This window comes from Oryctolagus cuniculus, chromosome 17 (genome assembly GCF_964237555.1).
Source record: "Oryctolagus cuniculus chromosome 17, mOryCun1.1, whole genome shotgun sequence".
In the NCBI taxonomy this organism is placed as follows: Eukaryota; Metazoa; Chordata; class Mammalia; order Lagomorpha; family Leporidae; genus Oryctolagus; species Oryctolagus cuniculus.
In genome coordinates this window covers 46,663,662-46,685,836 of record NC_091448.1, presented here as the reverse complement: position 1 = coordinate 46,685,836, position 22,175 = coordinate 46,663,662, and the positions used below count along the sequence as shown (strand labels likewise).

General features: G+C 55.8%; 1 protein-coding gene across 1 annotated transcript; it reads left to right on the top strand.

Annotated features, from left to right (window-relative positions):
* Positions 1–8,366: 8,366 nt before the first annotated feature.
* LIAT1 (ligand of ATE1) lies at positions 8,367–12,242 on the top strand. Its single transcript, XM_017349306.3, has 2 exons — positions 8,367–8,674; positions 11,714–12,242. Exons 1-2 carry the CDS (start codon positions 8,470–8,472, stop codon positions 12,169–12,171), a joined length of 663 nt encoding a protein of 220 aa, XP_017204795.3. The 5' UTR covers positions 8,367–8,469; the 3' UTR covers positions 12,172–12,242.
* Positions 12,243–22,175: the final 9,933 nt, after the last annotated feature.

Genomic DNA, 22,175 nt, shown 5'->3' with positions numbered 1-22,175 from the left:
TCCCAAAGGATGCCCACTTGGGAGCTGGCACTGCACAGAAAGGACACTGGGGCCGTTTCCAAGGCTTGCACACCTCAGGCTTGAAGAGCCACCCCCCCCCCTCGGGGCCATGTCTGTGACCTTCTGAGATGGTGCGGCCTTTGCAGAACGTGCGCTGCTGCTGTCGTGCTGGGGGAACGTCATCCCTTCTGACGCACGCATTGGTCACCAAAAAGTTGTCTCACCTTTCTCAGCTCTGGGCCCAGGCCCCGGAGTCTCATCTCCCTGCTCCCACCCAGCCTCGCTGTCAGGCCAGGCCCCGCCTTCTCCGACCTGGGTCTTGGATTCTCCTGGAAGGTAAAGGAACTCCCCCTCTCCAAGGCTGGCGCAGCTCAACGGAAATCAGAAGACCTAGGGAGTCAGACACAGTTTTCCCAAAGACAAACACGGTTCTAGGTCGGCCTGGAATTGGTGGGGCTGGAGCCCACGGGCCCAGGGACTCCCTCCAAAACATCAAATCAGTCAGAGTAGCAAATCCCAGTGTCACTGAGACAGGCCACCACTGCCCATCAAGGCTTCAGAAAACAGCCAGGGCATTTGTTAGCCCAAGGCAATTTCAAAGCCAGCGCAGGCTTTCATGAGAAACTGAGACCAGGAATTACCAGGAGAAGAGGGTCTGACCACGCCAACCGGCCCTGGAGTGAAGAGGAAGCCCGGAGCCCAGGGTGGGGAGGGTTTTGCATTCCTCTGCTGTCAACAGGAAGCCTCGGAGGCGGCGGCTGAAGCGTAGAGGGGAGGGGAACGTGTGGAGAGATTTCCGCTTCACCGAGGTCACCTCGGGCAGCACGGCCCGGTTCGGAGGTTACTGTGGCAGCACAGCGAGAGCTGGTGGCAGAGTGACCTCGGGTAACCGCTGCAGGCGCGGAGCAAAGGCAGTGGTCCTTGACGTGTCTCACTGGTAAATCAGTAACGAATCGGAAGGAGCTGGCGAGAGGGAGGAATCAAAGATGCTCCGGGCTTCGGGCTTGGGTGGCTGGGTGGCTGGTGGTGTCATTCGCCCAGACAGACGGGCAGGAGGACCGAGTCTCAGGGCGAAGATGGTAGAGGTGATCTGCGTGCGTGTTGGTGTCAGGTGCTCTGTCAACAGGATCATTTCCATCACAAGCAACAAAAAACTTAGCTTGATGTGGCTGACCAAAGACCAGCTTTTTTTTTTTTTTTTTTTTTTTTTTTTGACAGGCAGAGTGGACAGTGAGAGAGAGACAGAGAGAAAGGTCTTCCTTTTGCCATTGGCTCACCCTCCAATGACCGCTGCGGCCGGCGCACTGCGCTGATCCGATGGCAGGAGCCAGGTGCTTCTCCTGGTCTCCCATGGGGTGCAGGGCCCAAGCACCTGGGCCATCCTCCACTGCACTCCCTGGCCACAGCAGAGAGCTGGCCTGGAAGAGGGGCAACCGGGACAGAATCCGGCTCCCCGACCGGGACTAGAACCCGGTGTGCCGGCGCCGCAAGGCGGAGGATTAGCCTAGTGAGCCGTGGCGCCGGCCAAGACCAGGTTTATTTATCCTCTCACATAAAAAGCACTCCCGGGGCGGGCACCTGGCTCAGTGGTTAGACCCCTGGTTGGGACGCCCTCATCCCATACTAGAAAGTCTGGGTTCAAGTTCCAGCCACTTCCGAGTCCAGCTTCCTGCTAATGTGCACGCTCGGAGGCAACAGTACGGCTCAAGTGGTTAAGTCCCTGCCACCCACATGGGAGACCTGGAATGATTTTTCTGGCTCTTGGCTTTGGCCTGCCCAGCTCTGGGTGTTGTAAACATTTGAGAAGTGAACCAGCAGATGAAAAATCCTGCTGTATATTTCTCTGCCTTTCAAATACACAAAATTAAATTTTTAAAAATATTTAAAGGGGCTGGTGCTGTGCCGTAGCGGGTAAAGCTGCTGCCTGCAGTGCTGGCATCCCATATGGGCACCGGTTCGAGTCCCAGCTGCTTCACATCTGATCCAGCTCTCTGTTATGGCCTGGAAAAGCAGAAGAGAACGGTCCAAGTCCTTGGGCCCCTGCACCCAGAAAGAAGCTCCTGGCTCCTGCCTTCAGATCGGCGCAGCTCTGGCTGTTGTGGCTATCTGGGGAGTGAACCAGCAGATGGAAGACCTCTCGCTCTCTCTCTCTCTGTTTCTTTTTTCTCTGTTTCTCTCTGTAACTCTACCTTTCATGTAAATAATAAATCTTAAAAAAAAAATAAATGAAAAACACTCTCACTTCAAGAAGCTCCAGGGTATGAATTCAGCTAATCAAGGGTTTTTGTTCTTTTCCTTAGTAAACAATTACAACCCCCCACCCCCACTCAGTCTCATAGGCTCCTCCATCCCCCGGTCCCTATCCTGTCATTGGAGCTAATGGCCATCTTAAAGCTTGTGCTTATCACTGTGTTTCTAAAATGCAATTTGATCAAGAACGCATGTGTGCTAAACAACCTATTATCTACATTTACTTGTTTTTGAGCTCTAAAGAGGATATCAAACAGTACTGTGGTCACCAGCACTTTCCTTTCTTTAACATTATGTCTCCAAGGTTTCCTACAGGGCAGAATCAACCATGGTTGCAGTTCATTCTTCCACTAATGCACAAAAGTCCACGTGCACCTGCACCACTGAGTAGATTTCTGCTAGTATGCACGCTGCTGAAGGGACATTCTTGACAGCTCCTGGGGTCAATATGCAGGAATTTTGCTTGGGGCTGGCGCTGTGGCACAGCAGGTTGCCCTGCCATCCAGGTTGTGCTGGCATCCCATACGGGTGCTGGTTCAAGTCCTGGCTGGCCCACTTATGATCCAGCTCCCTGCTAATGGCCTGGGAAAGGAGTAGAAGATGGCCCAAGTTTTTGCGTCCCTGCACCTACTTGGGAGACCTGGGAGAAGCTCCTGCCTCCTCGCTTCAACCTGGCCCAGCCCTGGCCATTGCAGCCATCTGGGGAGTGAACCATCAGATGGAAGATCTCTCTCAGTCTCTCCCTCTCTCTGTAACCCTCTGCCTTCAAACATTTTTAAAAAAAGAGTATTGCTTGGGTCTATCTCAAGGATTGGGGTTCCCAAGGACCCTGCCAACCTGGGCACATTGGCTTTGTCCTCAGATCAGCCCCATCACTCCCATCACTGCCACTACCATGCAAGATGTTGGCCACAGTCCCAGGCAACACGTCCATGCATCACCGCCCCCAGAAGAGATGCATATCTCCTCCTCCACATCTTTTTTTTTTTTAGATTTATTTATTTATTTGAAAGTCAGAGTTACACAGAGAGAGGATAAAGAGAGAGAGACACAGAGAGAGGAGAGAGAGAGAGAGATATCTTTTATTTGCCAGTTTACTCCCTAGATGGCCACAACAGCCGGAGCTGCACCAATCTGAAGCCAGGAGCCAGAAGCTTCTTCCGGGTCTCCCACATGGTGCAGGGGCCCAAGGAGTTGGACCATCTCCACTGCTTTCCCAGGCCATAGCAGAGAGCTGGATTGGAAGTGGAGCAGCTGGGACTCAAACTGGAGCCCATATGGGATGCTGGTACTGCAGGCAGCAGCTTTACCCATTATGCCACAGCACTGGCCCCTCCCCCACATCTTCTTACCACCAGGTAAACCTTTCCCAGGAAGTTCTAGGAGATAGCCCTCAAGTTTCAGTGGCCAGCAGTGGGTAAGAGCTTCCTTCTTATCCAACTTTCGGCTAAGGGGAGGGACTCACAGTGACTGAGACGGAGCAGGCTGCTCCCCTGAAGTCACAGGGCAGGGCAAAGACATGAGGCCAATCAAGGCATGAACTCTGCAGGCAGGGGGCAGGTGGGGAGGGTCAAAGTCAGGAGGCAGCTGCACCAGTGTCTGTTTTGCCTCCAGCCCCCACCTTTCACCTCCACATGTCAAACTGATGCTACCTGAGGGCTTTTCTTTGCTAGTGGACATAAACTGGGCCTGTGCTCTGCAAGCCAGAAGTGCAGAGTTAATGCCCCCAGAGGCAACCTCTTGGGAGAGATGGTGGCTAATACCTGGCTTCTTTGTCACCTCTGAGCTGGGCTTACTCTGAGCAGGTTATGCTGCACCCCCCAGAGATACCCAGGAGAGCTTAGCTCCAATCACACACAGCGGTAATAGCAGGATAATTAGCCCTCTCTTACCTGTCCTGCCTTCCCTGTCTCACTTATCTACTTCCCTACCAGTGCTTCTTAGGATCAACTTCCAAACAAACTCTTTGCACTCAATCCTTTGTCTTAGAGTCTGCTTTTGGGGGAACTCAAACCAATAGACCAACCAACACAGCAAACAACAAGGTTCGCCCGGGTACATGTGAGCAAGTTGCGAGGTTGAGCTGGATGCTGGATTTCGGACACATGGGCTCCAGGCCAAAGGTTGAAATTGAAAGTCACCAGCCTTCAGGAAATGATTGAAACTATAAGCAGAGATGCAAACACCTTGAGAAAATACACAGAACTTTAAGACACGTTTTCTAGACAAGCCCGGCTTTCAGGGGCTGAGAAGAGCGGACTTATCAGTCCAGGAGGTGGAGCAGCCAGAACGCCGCAGGTGTGATGGCCGAAAAGTCAAGCAAAAACAATGTTGCAAGAAGGAGGAAGCGGTCATAGTGTCAATGTTGCTGAGAGGCAAAATGTGACAAGGGCAGAGGTCCATCAGACTCAATGATAAGGATGAACACTGGTGGCCTTATGGAGCTGCTTGGTAGTGCAATGGGGTGAGCGCTCCACCGGTAGCCATGGGTTAGTGAGGACACAGAGACGGCCGAAATGGAACGATGCACAGTTGCAGCGCCTGTAAACATTCAAACAGCCTCCTCGGCGAGGACTTCTGTGAGTATTCCTCCCATGCATCCCTGTGCCAGAGGGGATCTTCCTCTTTCATAGCTCACTGGCTGGCCCGGCACAACCTCCACGCAACCTTCACTGAAACGGGAGAGGCAGGCTCAGGCTGGCTGCAGCCAGCTAAGCATTCAGGCAAGGAGGACCAGCAGAGGGGAAGACAGGCGGGAGGGCAGGCGGCCTTTCTGAGCACCTGTCTGTGAACACAAGACCGAGTGCAGATGGACACCTGGAAAGCAAGCCCCAGACATCTCAGCCAGCAGCTGGCCACCTGCACAAAGGACCTCGTCACCTACATCTCACTTAGCTCCAAGGACAAAGGCAGACGGGCAAGAGGCACACACAGCGTGCTCGCTGCTGCAGAGCCGTGCTGGGGGGCTTGCCAGTGGGTGGGAGGACTGCGCGCACACACAAACTAACAGAAGGGCCCTCTACAGAGCAGCGTCCACACGTGCAGAGTGCGGATCAACACCAGCAGCGGCCACGTACGGAGCGCTAGAGTGCCGAAACTTAGAGACCCCGTGCATTCCCCAGCATGCTCTCAACAGGCTATCTGGAAGAAAGAGACAGGGACATCTGTACAGAAAGGTCAAGGTTCTAGAACAGTTGCAACAATCTGCAGAAGGGACTTGGCTGGAAGGCTAACACTCTGTTAGGGAGACTTACTTTAAAGCTATGATAATCAGTAATGGTATTGGCTTATGGATAATACAAAATACAATAATGGCATTGGTTTAAGATTGACAAGCAGGGCCAGTGCCGTGGCTCAATAGGCTAATCCTCCGTCTGCGGCGCCAGCACACCGGGTTCTAGTCCCGGTCGGGGCACCGGATTCTGTCCCGGTTGCCCCTCTTCCAGGCCAGCTCTCTGCTGTGGCCTGGGAGTGCAGTGGGGGATGGCCCAAGTGCTTGGGCCCTGCACCCCATGGGAGACCAGGATAAGCACCTGGCTCCTGGCTTCGGATCAGCGTGGTGTTCCGGCCACGGCGGCCATTGGAGGGTGAACCAATGGCAAAGGAAGACCTTTCTCTCTGTCTCTCTCCTCTCACTGTCCACTCTGCCTGTCAAAAAAAAAAAAAAAAAATGACAAGCAGAATAATGTAACAAAATAGGAGATTCACACAAATAGAGTTAATTGATTTTTCTATAAGAGTACCAAGTCTTTTCAAAATAAATTCCTGAAATAAATGGAAACCCATTTTGCAAAAAATAAACGTTGATTGTTATGCACAAAATTAATCTGAGATGGATCTTGGACCTAACCTTCAACCTGAGAACCACAAGGCTTCCTGAAAAAAATATAGCACACCATCTTTATGATCTAGGGGGTGGCAAAGATTCCTTGGACAGGATACAAAGAGAAAATATTGATCAAAGAACTTAACAGTTCCTTTTTTTTTCTTTAAAAAAGAATATTTATTTATTTACTTGAAAGGCAGAGTTTGAGAGAGAGATCATCCATCTGCTGTTTCACTCCCTAAATGACTGCTATGGGGGAGGCTGGGCCACGCCAAAGCCAGGAGCCTGGAAGTGTATTTGGGTCTCCCACATGGGTGACAGGGGCCTAAGCACTTGAGCCTTCTTCTGCCGCCTTCCCAGACACAATCGCAGGGAGCTTGATTAGAAATGGAACAGCCAGGACTCGAACTGGAGCTCACGTGGGATGCCAGTGTCACAGGCGGTAGCTTAGCCTGCTGTGCCACAATGTCGACCCCTTAACAGTTCTTGGCAAAAGACTCCAGTAAGAAAATAAATATGTAAGCTCTAGGTATATATCTGACAAAGCATTTGTATCCAGGAAAGGTAATGAACTCTGACAAAGCAATGACAAAGATAAAAAGAACCCAATTACAAGACGGCCAAAAGACTTCAATAATAAGCACTTAACAAAACAAGGTACAAATAAACAGCCAACACATTAATTGATCATCAGGCAAACGGAACACCAAAGGCCAAGCAAATACGTCTTCCCCACTGGAATGACTAAAATTGAAGTGTGGTATTCCAGCTACCTCCCATACCACTCCAAAGGTTGGTAACTTGAACAGGATCTCTCTGTATTAGCCAGCTTTTCACTACACAACCAAGCACCTAAGACAAGCTGCCTATGAAGGAAGGAGGTTTCTTTTGGCTCATGGCTTTGGGGGTTCACAGTGCAAGATCAGGCATCTGACGTCACTGGCAGAGAGGAAGGGCAGGAGAAACGCATATGGTGAGCTGGGAAGCAGAGTCAGGGAGCAGCCAGGCCTGACTCCGGCTGCTACGGCCAACTCTGGGGAGAACCACCTTCCAGGGACACATCCTCAGTGACCCAAGGCCCGCCTCCCACCCAGCCCTCCACCTTCCAGTACTCACTGATGACTTGGGAGCCGAATCATGTCCAAACTACAGCGACTCACACAGTTTCTCTGGCTTGGCCGGGTGGATCTGGCCTGGTGGTCTCACCTGACGCTGCAGCCAGACCAGGGCTGGGTGTGGAAACGCGGGGGCTGCAGCAGCGGGGGCACCCCACTCTCCCATCACGTGATCTGGGGGGGTCTCTCTGGGTGGTCAGCACGCCAGCCTCGGGGTCCTCAGATGCCTTACGCAGAGGCTCACGACTCCAGAGCAAGCCTTCGACTAAAAGGGCTACTGGATGTGCACGGCTCCATCACCGGGCGGATGAAGCGACCCGGGGTCACCTCCACCACTCCCTGCGGGTTACACGTGAGTCAGCAAACCCACCCACACCGTGCGTCTCCTGTGGGAATGGCACTATTCCAGAAGATGTGAGGTATTCTGGCAGCTGTTTCTAGGTAATACAGTTGATGGTGGGTAAACCTGGGAAGAAAAGCCGGTGATAGATCACAAGCCACACGTGAACAGCTTCAGCTGTATGTGAATGGACACAGCAAACACCTGGAGGGGTGTTGGCCATCTGGTTTGGTTTGATTTGATCACTAGGGGATTTTCAGCAAAAGAGGAAAGAATCCAGGGGCCAGCGTTGTGGCTTAGCCTCTTGCAATGCATCCCATATAGGCACTGGTCCATGTCCCGGCTGCACCACTGCTGATCCAGCTCCCTGCCAATGCACCTGGGAAAGGAGCGGAAGACGGCCCAAGAGACTGGGCCCCTGCACCTATGTGGAAGACCCAGAAGAAGCTCCTGGCTCCTGGCTTTCGCTTGGGCCAACCCAGGCCATTGGGGCCATCTGAGGAGTGAACCAGCGCCTGGAAGATCCTCTCTCTCTTTCAAAATGAATTTTTTTAAATGGCCTTTAAAAGCTCACATTCTAGCAGCTGTGAGGCTCAAACATTGGTAGAAAGGGTTTAAAGGCAGAGCGGTTCTTGCGGGGCCCAGAAGCCCCCAAGCCGGTCAGGGCAGGCATTCCCAGGCCAGGAAGGGCACAGGAGCTGACGAGATAACATCAGCTAAAAGACTCAGAACTCCGCGGCCGCTTGCCCCGCGCCCCGGCGGCTGGCAGCGTGCACGCATGCGCACTCTTGAGCCCGCCGGGCGGGCTCGGAAGCTTCCCGACCACGCACGCGCCGGGTGGCCGGTTGCCATGGAGACGCGTGGCCTTGCCCAGGCTGCCTGCTCCCGGAGCCGCCGGCTCGGCGCCGCCCCGGCGCAGGTCGCTGTCCCACGGGCGGATGGACGGCCCCAGTGCGGCCAGGGCAGGGGGATTCAGCGAGGTGGGCGAAGACGAGGAGGACGAGGAGGAGCGGGAAGGCAGCTCCGCGGGCTTGCAAGGAGCCAGGCTGCCCCCCATCGTGGGCGGCGCCTCGGACGCGGCCAAACAGAAGGTGAAAAAGAAGAAGAAGAAGAAGAAGACCAAGGGGTCGGGCAAGAGGGACGGTAAGAGGAGCGACTGCGCGGCTGCTTGGGCCCCGGTCCCTGCGCCGCTCCTCCCAGAGCCCCCCCGCCCCGAAGGCCGCCTCAGACACGGAGCTGAGACTCCTGCGTCCTGGACAGGGTCCCCGCACTGCCCGCAGGCCGCTCCCGCCGACGCCTCACCCCCAAGCAGACGTTGCGGTCTCTCGACTGGCACCCCGGATTCTCGGTGTCTGCAGTTCCACCCAGAGGACCCCCCCCCCACACACACACAGGAACCCTTAGCTGTGCGCAGGCACTCTGGCACCTGCCTAACCCCTTAGCCGGGACGCACAGCCCTAAACGTGCACCGCTTCCCCACGGCGCTCTCTGGCAGCTCTGTTCGGATAGTACGGTCTCTGGTGGATGAACCTGGAAGCGGCGCAGGTGACAGAGGATAAGGCACATGTGGATAGCGCTGTCTTGATGTGAACTGCCATAGCAACTCCTGGAGGTCTGGTCTGGTTTGCTCACTTGGGAAAGGAGCAAAGGATCCAGCAGTCCTAAAGGGCACCCGTGGGGAACAGATATTTGTGGGTGGGCAGTGTTTAAAAGCAGAGAAAGAACTTAGGGTATCTCTTAGGTAACTAAGCACCCCACTGAACAGAGACCGACCCCAGTGGCACACAGTGAAGACGTTCTGTGACAGGTGCTCACTCATGTAGCCATGGAAATGCTGACCCTCACGGGCAAGGGCACCCGCCTCTGGACACCCACACCCATGCAATCGCGTCTACCCGGGCTCCACAGGCCCGTGCACCAGGGGCAGCTGTCACCTGCGTGGACACACCACGCTAGTCACTGCCCCGTCCTCCTAGAGTCCCCAGCACCTGCGTACCCCTCCTCTCAGTGGGACAGTGGGACAGACCCAACATGTGCACACATTCTGTCTCCACACACACACAGATATCACTCAGGCACTGCTGTGCACTGACCCCGCAGCCCAGCAGTACTGTGCACATGGAGTCCTGCACAGCTACTCCACCCTTCAGGGACACCTTCACATGCGAGGGTCAGGCATTGGGCACAGTGGTTCAGATCCCATCTGGGACGCCTGCATCCCATATTGCAGTGCCTAATTCAAGTCCCAGCTCCATTTTTAAAATAGATATATTTATTTATTTGAAAGGCAGAGCTACAGAGAGGCAGAGGCACACACAAAGAGAGAGAGAGGTCTTCCATCTGCTGATTCACTCCTCAAATGGCCCCAACAGCCGGAGCTGAGCCGATCTGAAGTCAGGAAACAGGAGCTTCTTCTGGGTCTCCCACATGGGTGCAGGGGCCCAAGGACTTGAGCCATCCTCTGCTGCTTCCCCAGGCCAAAGCGGGGAGCTGGGTTGGAAGAGGAGCAGCCGGGACTAGAACCGGCACCCATATGGGATGCTGGCACTTCAGGCCAGGGCTTTAACCCACTGCACCACAGCGCCAGCCCCTGCATCTAACTTGTAATTTCATTTTCCACAAACTTTAAAAACTATATATTTTTAAAAGATTATTTATTTGGGGGCCACTGTTGTGGTGTAGCCAGTAAAGTTGCCGCCCATAACGCTAGCATCCCACGTGGTTGCCGGTTTGTGTCCTGGCTGCTCCACTTCCAATCCAGCTCCCTGCTAATGGTCTGAGAAAGCAGCGGAGGATGGCTCAAGTATTTGGGCTCCTGTCACCCACATGGGAGGCCTGGATGAAGCTCCTGGTTCCTGGTTTCAACCTGGCCAACTGCTGGTCATTGTGGCCATCTGAGGAGTGAACCAGCACATGGAAGATCTCTCTCTGTCTCTCCCTTTCTCTCTGTAATTCTGCCTTTCAAAATAAATACATCATAAAAAAAAGATTCTTCATTTGAAAGGTAGACTTAGGGAGGGAGGGAGGAGGGGGGAGGGATGGAGAGAGAGACAGAGAGAAAGTGTCTCATCTGCTGGCTTACTACCCAAAAACAATGGACAGGATGAAGCTGGAATTGGGAGCAGAGCAGAACTCAAACCCAGGCGCTCTGCTATGGGCTGTAGGCGTCCCAGGAAGCATCCTAACCTGCTCCCCTCCCCACGGAAGTCCTCTAATGTGCACACTGAGATTGGCCGCCATCCCAGAGTCCCAGCACCTCACTGTGCTTTGCCCCAGGGCCCCAGGCTTCCTGGCAGAGGCGCTGAGCACCCACTCTGAGGACAGAGAGCGCACCTGCCCGTGAGTGCTGGAAGTCCACTGTCCCCAGTGCGGCCCACTCAGTGGCCTGGCGATGGTCAGAGACTGGCTGGGGGCAGAGGGAGCAGCGCCGCCCCTGTCAGCATCACGGGCAGGGGTGGGGACCGATGATGGTCGGGGCAAGGTCGGGGCGCACTGTGTGCCCCGCAGAGTGAAGGCAGGGGCTGAAGCGCTCTCTGGCCTAGCTTTGACCGTAGGAGTCCCAGGGCCACACACCTCACTGCATCGACAGGGGACACCCACCAGGTGGTTCCTGGGGAGCAGGAGGGTAAGGAAAGCAACCCCCCCACCCCCGACAGAACCAGTTTTTCTTCCTTTGCTTCCTGGGGTAAGAGGAAGCCATGGTTCTCCCTCCCCAAAACTAGCAGGGTGAGCGAGTCTTGTAGATAACCCTGAAACACAGCTAACGTTTGTAGAACAGCACAAGCCCCGGCCGCAGGAGTCCCCGGCTGGGCATCCTGCCAGTCACCTTTCGGGAGCCTTCCCGCCGTCCTCCCTTCTTCCACCGTGGAGTGTCTAGACTTGTGGTGGAGTCGTCGCCCACAGACCTGGGAAGCTCCTTGGCACACGGGTGGTGGGGCAGCAGGGCGCAGTGGGGGGAGAATGGGACCCACGTCCCAATCTGGCCTCGCACCAGCTTCCGTGCCTGGGGCTCTTGGGGCAGGGCCGAGACCCTTTATCCAGAGGGGCTAGCTCGGTCTGCTCCATTGGTGTTTCCTCCCACCCTGGGATAGCCCAGCTGGGTGCACGCAGGCAGGAGGCACACAGGAGGCTGAGAAGGCAGGGCCCTCAGCCCCAGTGCTAACCTGCTCCTGTGCTCAGCAGATAAACAGCAGAGTCGCACCCTGAAAACTCGGCCGCCTGCCTCCTCTGGTGACATCGTAAGTCCCAGCCAAGAGCAGGACCCGAGGTTGGAGCCCAGAGCGGACTCGGAGGAGAGCAGGCCCAGCCCTTCCTACTCCTCCTCGGGGAGCCTGCCCCACTTCACGGGCCCCGTCAACGAGAGCCTGCGCTGGGTGGGGGTCCTGGCCGACCCCGAGGCCGAGAAGGAGAGGATCCGCCTATACAAGGTGAACCGCAGGAAGCGCTACCGGGGCCTGGCCCTCAAGGCCGTGCACCCCGACCCCTGCGCCCAGGAGCCCCCCGACAGCTTGCCCTACCTCCCCGACAAGGACTGCAGCCCCAGTGGCCGGCCGGCCGGCTCCTCCAGAGGTGACCGGCCCGACCTCTCCTTGGAAGGCCCCCTGGCTACCAGGCTGCTGGCCACCAGCCCACCCGACTGAGTCAGCCCCCCACCCCCCGCCTGGAGTTTCTGTGTTACAAAGAAGGCAAATAAAAGGCCGTCGGAGCTGTAGCTGAAGGAGGCGGGTGTCTGGTGTGTGGACAAGCCACCCTGCTTAGAACAGAAGCAGCTAAGTGAACAGTTCTCAGGAGTTGCTTTACTGAATAAGCTGGCGTCTTATCACAGCTAGAAATCTGTAATCTCCCCTGAAAAGCAAAGAAAGCGTGTGGATACACACATGCTGAGCCCGCCCTTCCTTGCAAGGCCGCTTACCAAGTTCCCACTCGTTTGCCATCACGCCCCGGCCACATCTCCAGGCAGAGCAGGTGCAGTCCTGGCCGTGCGGAGGTCAGGCCGGCCTCTGCCTTCCAGCCACAGGCCCTCACTGATGCACCAGGGGCTCCAGGAAAAGAGGGGGCTGGCTCCGCCCCGGGGCAGGGTGTGCAGCCTGGGGTACAGTGGACCCCAGGCCTGTGGGCGCTTTGCAGCTTCTCCCAGGGGTGGGGAGGGGGCGTGGCCCGGGATGGCTCTACCGCGCTGGGTGGGTATGGTTCTGGGAGAGTGCTTGCTTGTGAGTTCCGGGCAGACACTGGCCTTCCACATCCCAGAGCCTGGTTTCGAGTCCCAGCTCTGCCTCTGATCCCGGCCCCCTGGGAGGCAGCAGGTGCTGGGTCAAGTGCTTGGGTCCCTGCCACCCACGAGGGAGACTGGGATTGACTTCCAGGCTCCTGACTTCGGCCTGGCCCAGCTCTGGCTTTTGAAAGGTGGGGGTGGGAGGTGGGGGGCAGAGGGGGATTAATCAGCACATGGAAGACCTCTGTCTGCCTCTGTCTCTGCCTTTCAAGTAAATACAAATCCATTTAAAAATGTTGACATTTGACAACAGAGCTGTATTTATCCCTTCCCCACCACGTGGAAGCTGTGTGACCTCAAGCAAATTGCTTAACCTATCTGAGCATTAACGTCCTCATCTTAAAATAGGGATGTGGGCCTTCGCCATGGCTCACTAGGCTAATCCTCCACCTGCAGCGCCGGCACACCGGGTTCTAGTCCTGGTTGTGGCGCCAGATTCTGTCCTGGATGCTTCTCTTCCAGTCCAGCTCTCTGCTGTGGCCCGGGAAGGCAGTGGAAGATGGCCCAGGTGCTTGGGTCCTGCACCTGCAGGGGAGACCAGGAGGAAGCACCTGGCTCCTGGCTTCGGATCGGCGCAGTGTGCCGGCTGTAGCGGCCACTTGGGGGGTGAACCAACGGAAGGAAGACCTTTCTCTCTGTCTCTCTCTCTCACTGTCTAACTCTGCCTGTCAAAAAAAAAAAAAAAAAAAGGACCTGGGGATGCATGCACGTACCCGTGGAGTGGTAGGAGTGAGAATCGGTGATTATAGAGTGCTTAGCACAGTGCCTGGCGCTACAGCATGCGACCTGCAAGATCCTCCAGGTCGGGGCCACCGCTGTGGCATTGTGGGTTAAGCCACTGCCTGCAGCACCAGCATCCTGTAAGGGTGCTGGTTCAAGTCCCGGCTGCTCCACTTCCGATCCAGCTCTCTGCTATGGCCTGGGAAAGCAGTGGAAGATGGCCCAAGTCCTTGGGCCCCTGCACTCACATGGGAGACCTGGAAGAAGCTCCTGGATCTTGGCTTTGGATCGGCTCAGCTCCAGCCACTGCGGCTACTGCAGCCACTGGGGAGTGAACCAGCAGATGGAAGACCTCTCTTTCGCTCTCTCCCTTTCTTTCTTTGTAACTCTGCCTTTCAAATAAAAAAAATCTTTTTAAAAAATCCTTCAGGTTGGTGCAGCCACACTGGCACCAAGGAGATGGTCCTTTCCTGGTGAGGGCGTGGAGCTGCGGCTTCAGAGGCAGGCTCGGGTGTCACCCAGCAGACCACCCCCTGAACGACGGGGGTCCAGAGTGACAAACAACACAGGACTAAAGCAAGGGCCACAGGCCAGCGTTCTGGGGAGGGGCTTTCCACCAGACACGGAGGGCCCACTTATGGCCAGTGTGGTGGTGCCGTGGGCTAAGCCACTGCTTGCAATGCCAGCATCTTGTATTGGAGCGCCAGCTCAAGTCCAGGCCGCTATGCTTCCAATCCAGCTCCCTACCAATGCACCTGGCAAAGCAGCAGATGCTGGCCCATGTGTTTGGGCCCCGGCACCCACATGGGAGACCCAGATGGAGTTCCTGGCTCCTGGCTTGGGCCTGGCCCCAGTCTGACCACTGTGGCTATCTGGGGAGTGACCCAGCAGATGGAAGATCTCTTTCTTTCTCCCTTTCCCTCTCTCACAATGCCTTTCAAGTAAGTAAAATCTTTAAGAAGACACACATACAATCAGGCGGGGATTAACATCCTCCATGGGTACAGAAGCGCCCCCGCTCAGAGCCCGTGGATTAGGACGGGCCTCTTTCCCACACCCAGGCTGCGTCTCTGCCCACTCCTCCGGAGGCAAGGAACAGAAGACATGCTGAGCACTGGTTTACCAAGGGGAGCGACGACTTACAAAGCCGCTGGCCCGGGGTCAGCGGTGGCGTCAGGCATGGCTGGATCCAGGAGGCCATGCTGTGTCATCAGTTTTTCTTTCCCCACGTCTTCCCCATGCCGCCTCGGTGTAGCTTCACGTTCAGGCAGAGTCTTAGCACCCGTCAGCAACAGTGGCCACTGACATCCTCACGGTTCTTTGAAAACCAAGAGTTACTCCTGGGCGCCCACCCAGCGTGCACGTCAGTCCCAGGCCAGGCGTGTGGCTGAGCAGCGGTCATGTGCGCACCCCTGAACTCACCGCCGCGGTCAAGGAAATGGAGGACGTGATGGCTGCAGGGACCCAGAGTGTGGTGGGGGCGGGGTCAGAGGCCACCCCGCTGGGTGCATGAACCAGAGTGTTCTAGAACCTTTACAGAGCCTACCGAAAGCGATTCCCTAAAGAGCCGTGGCATATAGACAGAGATGTGGCCACTGCCCTCCGAGTGGAGGCGGAGTCATTTTTAAAAGGCCGAGGCCAAGGGTCATGGGCGTGGCTTGCAAGGCACGAGCTCATCTCCCCAGGTCCGGGTTGACTACGCACTTATCTCAGAGCCAGCTGTCACCCAGGACAAACACTGTCCCATCATCACATGACCACAAGCTGCCCAGAGCAGACGGTGGCAGTAGCCCCGTCCAGCCATCATCACTGGGTTTCATGATTTGTACCTGGTTTCGGTGGAGCCCAGGGTGGGTTTAAACCGTGAGGGCTGGCCTGGTAGCAAGAACACGGCTCACTGCGAGAGCACGAGCAGGCCTTTGGGTTGCCTGGCACCCAGGGGCTCCCTGCACACACAACGGGTCCGGGCCGGAACAAAGCACTCCCGAGGGCACCGCAAGGGACAGCAGCATTCGTGTGAGCTGGCACGGGCAGACCCCGGTGACTGCCGCCTCCTGCTGGGGTGGGATTTGGCACAGCCATTAGGACGCGGCCGTGCACTGGGCGATGCAGCCCTAGCTCCCTCCCTCCTGCCCCTGCACCCCACAGCAGCCTCAGCACTGAACTGAGGCTGCAGAGCCCCCAGGCCAAGCCGTGCAGAGCAGCCATGCGTCACTGCGACACCCACTGCCCGCGCTCAGAGGACCCCAAGTTTACTTCCAGGAGGGGTGCTGTGTCCTACTGGGTTGAGGTCGCTGCTAGGCGAGTGAAGAGCCAGCTAGCATTGCATGGGCCTCCTTGATGTCCTTGCTTTTTCAGTCGTACATCAGTAAAGCTGGGGAAGGAAGCAAGACGGGCCGGTGTGCCCTGGCTGCGCTCGGGGCAGGGTGCACCAGCCATCTGCGGATTCTTTCCCGGATGCGTCTGTGCCTGTGCTGGTTGACTGGCATGTCATAGCCGGCAGGTGCATCTGTCTCGCACAGGAATTATCTCCAGTTAACAAAGGAGGTGACCTGTGCGGATCACACACTCGCCTGAGCTCTGCTCCAAGGTCTCGGAGGTCTTTTCAGGTCCTGTTCACCCAGCAGCTGCGGAACACACTGGCAGTGACAATCGCCGTGTCCCCGGCACCGGCCCTGCCCAGGCAGGGCGTCAGCCACCCAGCACACGATGTCCTTCATTTCCATGCTCACCTCTGAGTACGAGGGGCCACAGCTTGGGGACCTGACACAGGGACAAAGAGGAGGAGCTGGCGTTCAAACCCATGTCTGGCTGGTCCCAAAGATGCTGTCTCCTGCTGCTAATTTCCGCATGCAGTGTTTAAGACAGGCTCCCAAAGCAGGCAGCGCCCGGCTGCACACAGCCCCAGAGGTCAACAGCAAAGGGAAGAGAGCGTTGCGGGTGGGGCTTGCACCAACACGGGCTGGCAGAGGGAGCAGTCCCTGGCCGCTGGGGCTGGCGGCGGAGCTTCCTGGGAAGACGCGGCCTGCAGCTGGGAGAGGGCTCTGCTAGGCGTCCTGGCCACATGGCATGCTTGGTCGTGGTCAAGGTCAAATCCAGCCTATGAAACCTCTGACATGTTCCCTTCTGATCTCCACTGGAAAGGGTTCAACCCAACTCAGCCATCCCCACTGCACCCCAGCACCCAGGGACCTCAGCCTGCAGCCACTGCCCGTGCCTGGGCCATGAGGATGGGTGTCTGAGGCCTGGAGGCCCCAGTGAGGCTCAGGTGGCTGGCTGCGGGTGCAGCGGGCAGGAAGGAGGAAGCCAGCTGCCCGAGCACGCTACTGCTGCGTAAGGAGCCATCCCCAGGGCAGGGCAGCAAGAGCCGTGGCTCAGGGGTCTGGGGCAGTTCAGCCAGATGCCTCGGGCTCTGGGTCTCTCGCCAGGCCGGGACCAGTGTGGGCAGCCACTTTTTTTTTCTTCAGTCCTGTGGGGCCCTGCAGTGCTAGCATGAACGTGAACCCATCAGCAACTCTGGTGAGCAGACTCCTGAGGGGATCCACCCCAACCAGACCTGCCGGGGCAGAGCCGGCTGTTTACCAAGACCCTCGCCAGTCCACGTGCACCTTGAATTGGAGAAGTTAGGGCCGCGCTGTGGAGCAGTGGGGGAGCTCCTGCTGGAGACACCCACATCCCGTGTGAGTGCCTCTCTCATTTATATATTTTTACTTTTTAAGTTTTTTTTTAAAAGATGTATTTTTTTTTTATTGAAAGTTATCAGGTTTGTTTTTTTTTTTTTTTAATTTTTTACAGGCAGAGTGGACAGTGAGAGAGAGAGACAGAGAGAGAAAGGTCTTCCTTTGCCGTTGGTTCACCCTCCAATGGCCGCCGCTGCAGCCGGCGCACCGCGCTGATCCGATGGCAGGAGCCAGGATCCAGGTGCTTTTCCTGGTCTCCCATGGGGTGCAGGGCCCAAGCACCTGGGCCATCCTCCACTGCACTCCCTGGCCACAGCAGAGAGCTGGCCTGGAAGAGGGGCAACCGGGACAGAATCCGGCGCCCCGACCGGGACTAGAACCCGGTGTGCCGGCGCCGCAAGGTGGAGGATTAGCCTATTGAGCCACGGCGCCGGCCTTAAAGATGTATTTATTTATTTGAAAGTCAGAGTTAGAGAGGAGGAGGGACAGAGAGAGAAAGAGAGAGAATCTTCCATCCGCTGGTTCGTCCTCCAAAGGGCCACAGAGGCCAGGGCTGGGCCAGGTCAAAGCCAGGAGTCAGGAGCTTCATCCAGGTCTCCCACATGGGTGCAGGGGCCCAAGCACTGGGGCCAGCCTCTGCTGCTTTTCCAGGTGCACTAGCAGGAAGCTGGATGGGAAGTGGAGCAGCCGGGACTTGAACTGGAGTTGTATGGGATGCTGGCTCACAGGTGGAGGCTTAACCTGCTGCACCATGAAGCTGGCTCCAAAGAGTAGATTTTCTCAGAAATGATTGTAGAAGATTCTGGTTCCTGAGCTCAGAATTGCCTTCCCGTGACACAATCATTTATTTTTTTGGTGTCAACTGGACCCTCTTCACACCACGCAATGAGCCTGGGCTTGGGGCTGGCAGTGTGGCTCAGTGGGTTAACACCCTGGCCTGAGGTGCCGGCATTCCATATGGGCACCGGTTCGAGTCCAGGCTGCTCCACTTCTGATCCAGCTCTCTGCTATGGCCTGGGAAAGCAGTAGAAGATGGTGCAAGTCCTTGGGCCCCTGCACCCGCATGGGAGACCCGGAAGAAGCTCCTGGCTCCTGGCTTTGGATTGGCGCAGTTCCAGCCACTGCGGCCAATTGGGGAGTGAACCAGTGGATGGAAGACCTCTCTCTCTCTCTCTCTCTCTCTCTCTCTCTCTCTCTCTCTCTTTCTTCCTCTCCTCTCTCTCTGTGTAACTCTTTCAAATAAATAAATCTTTAAAAAGAAAATGAGCCTGGGCCCTGGTGCAAACACTGACACTTTCTCCGGCCACTGCTGGGACAGACACAGTGCCTTTGGCAACACCCATGAAATCACCATGGGACAGGTGCTTGGCCTGGCAGTTAGTATGCCCGCGTCCCATATCAGAGTACCTGAGGGGAGTCCCACCTCTGCTCCCCACTCCAGCTTCCCCCGAATACAGACCCTGGGAGGCAGCTCAGCTCGCTGGGTTCCTGCCACTCCTGTGGGAGACCCAGGCTGAGTTCCCCACCCTCTGCTTTGGCCCCAGCCCCGGGCATTATGGGCACGTGGGGAGTGAACTAGCGGGTGGGAGCTCCGTCCATCTGTCTCTCTACCTCTCAAAAAAAAGTGGTTTTTTTTTGTTTGTTTTTTTGTTTGTTTGTTTTTAACTGTGGCAGGCTGTTAGCTTGCAAACAGCATAAAACCTCCTACTACTTCCTGTTCTTGACTTTGACTAAGGGACAGACCCACCATCTGACGCTCTGGTTTCTTTACACTTAAATGGGATCCCCAGAAGCTGCGTGATGTTCTACACTCAGGCTTGTTCCACTTTTCAAATTGCAGAGGAAATGCATGCATATAGCAGGCAAAATAGAAAACAGAGACACACACACGCACACACACAAAAGCTTAAAAACCACCCTGGCCTGAGCCCACCCTTCAGGCAGCAAGCCTTATTTCTTCGGGACGCATCCTTCCAGAATTTTCCTATTAATACATTTACATATGGGAGAACAAAATTAATAGGATAACAATACATATGAGATCTCTAACTGTTCTCCTAAAAATGTGGCTCTGGGCTCCTTCCCAAGTCAGTAGATGGACGCCCCCATGGCACTTGGCAATGCTGGCCGGCCATGCCACTAACAGACCATTCGATCCCCTTCTTGTGAACATGTAGTTGGTTTCCCGGCTTTTGGCTTTTCTAACCAACTCTGCAATGAATATCCTTGTGTGCACATTGTAGTGCAGCTTTCCAGGGCTTTGGGTACATTCTTGAGAGTGAAGTTACAAGCCAAGAAATAATTAAAACAATAAACACTTGCATTGCTTTTAACTCCTGCCAGCGACTGTTCCAAGCACTTTGCGAATACCAGTTGATGTCATCTTGACAGCAGCTCAGTGAGAAAGAGCTCTTGTCGTCTCCAGTTTACGGAGGGTTTCAGGGACTTGCCCAAGGCCACACCGCTGAGTGACAGTGCAGCTGGGACTGGAAGCCAGGCGTTCCAGCTCAGAGCCCTCGTACGCCTGTCCCACTGTAGATTACCACCTATCTTATACCTTTACTTATTTATCTGAGAGGCAGAGACACAGGTAGAGAGAGCGAGGGAGCCAGAAACACAGAGACACAGAGCTCTGATCTGCTGGGCCACTGACGCCCTCAGCTGTGTCATCCGGGGCCAAACCTGAAGTCAGGAGCCAGAAACCCAACCCCGGTCTCCTGTGAGGTGTTAGGAACCCAGCTACGGGAGCATCACCACTGCCTCCCCGGGTCCGCCTTACAGGAAGTGGGAGCCGCAGCCGCAGCCGGGGCGGGAACCCAGGCCCTCTGATGTGGGACACAGGCGTAGGAGTCCCTAAGCCTAGCACCCACCCCACTGCCTACCGCAGATGTCCTCTTTGCCTTTCCCGTGAGTCAAGGAGGAACCGGCACCCGGAGAACCGTGCCCCATGTGCAGCGAAAGGCGGCGACGGCTTCCTTGCAGGGGACCCAGGGCCCACCCCGCTCAAAGCTCAGCCCCTCGCCTTAGCCCAGGCCCTGGTGACAGCCCCTCCAGCCTGCGACCCCATCGCCACCTCGCCTGTATCCCTTCACCCTGGTTTTAGGTTTTAGGGTCTCTACCACATCGGAGGCACTGAACCTCAGAAAGTTCATAGGAAACAGAATTCAAAGAGAAGTTCATTTTGGTACCAAAAAACTGAGAAAAGCACGGGTGAGCTGTCCGTGACGCACGTTTCCTGGGCACGTTTTGAAGACCCCCTGCGGGAGGGGTCTCCGGTTCTGCTCCCTTTTGAAAGCAGGCAGGCAAGCACGCGCTTAAAGGAACTCTCGGAGCCCCCTTTGCTCTGTTACCAGCAGCTGGCTTGGCCACCCACGACCCCTGCGCTCTCCTGAGACAGACGCCCTGAGCCCTGATGGAAACCACAGACCCCGGGGGCGCGCGGAAGAGCCCCGGGGGCACCACGGCCGCACCTTCCTCCGGACTGGCCTGTTCTTAGCGCCATCAGCAGCTTTCTCCCAAACTCCTAGCAATGGTTTCGTGCTGGGGACAAGACGAGCGATTTTAATTTTTGCTAATGTGTATTTTCCAATTTTTTAAAAAATGAGCACATATCAGGCACGTGATAGAAACACTATGAGTGATATACTTCTCTCATCTTTTTCAACCTGAAAGCCAGAGAGAGAGAAGCACACATGAGACAGAGAGGTCTCTGGTCCAGGAGTTCCCTCCCCGCAGGGCTGGGCCAGGCGGCAGCGGCAGCAGGAGCCGGAGCCGGGGATTCCATCCAAGTCTCCGACCTGGGTGGCAAAGATTCAGCTACTGGAGCCACCACCAGCAACCTCCCAGGGTGTGGCATTAGCAGGAAGCTGGAATTCCAGAGCTGGGGCCCCTGCACCTGTATGGGAGACCTGGAAGAAGCTCCTGGCTCCTGATCGGCTCAGCTCCAGCTTTTGTGGCCATTTGGGGAGTGAACCAGCAGATGGAAGACCTCTCTCTCTCTCTCTCTCTCTCTCCCTCTCTCTCTCTCCCTCTACCTCTCTGTAACTGCTTTTCAAATAAATCTCTCTGTAATTCTTTCAAAGGAATAAAATAAACCTTTTAAAAATATTTATTTACTGGGCCCGGCGCCATGGCTCACTTGGCTAATCCTCCACCTGCGGCGCCAGCATCCTATATGGGCGCTGGGTTCTAGTTCTGGTTGTTCCTCTTCCAGTCCAGCTCTCTGCTGTGGCCTGGGAGTGCAGTGGAGGATGGCCCAGGTGCTTGGGCCCTGCACCCACATGGGAGACCAGGAGGAAGCACCTGGCTCCTGGCTTCGGACCGGCCCAGCGCCAGCCGTAGCGGCCATTGGGGAGTGAACCAATGGAAGGAAGACCTTTCTCTCTGTCTCTCTCTCTCTGTAACTCTACCTGTCAAATAAATAAATTTTTTTTTTATTTACCTACTTACTTTATTTGAAAAGCAAAGAGACAGAGATCTTCCATTCACTACTAGCCAGTACAGATCTGGGAGAAGCCAGGAGCCCATAACTCAATCTGAGTTTCCCGTATGGGTGGCAGGGACCCAAGCATTTGGACTATCACTGCTCTTCCCCAGGGTGTGCAGCAGCAGGAAGCTGGAGTCAGAAGTAAAGACAGGGGGCTGGTGCTGGGGCACAAGGGTTTACTTTGGCGACAACAGCATCCCACATGAGCACCGCTGCTCCTCTTCTGATCCGGCTCCCTGCTAATAATGTTCCTGGGAAAGCAGCGGAGGATGGCCCAGTGCTTGGGCCCCTGCACTCATGTGGGAGACCTGCAAGAAGCTCCTGGCTCCTGGCTTTGATCTGGCCCCGTCCCAGTCATTGTGGTCATTTGGGGAATGAACCAGCGGATAGAAGACTTCTCTCTCTCTCTCTCTCTCTCTCTCTCTCTCTCTCTCTCTTTCTCTCTCAACTCTGATTTTCAAATAGACAAGGCAGGCAACCAAAGTT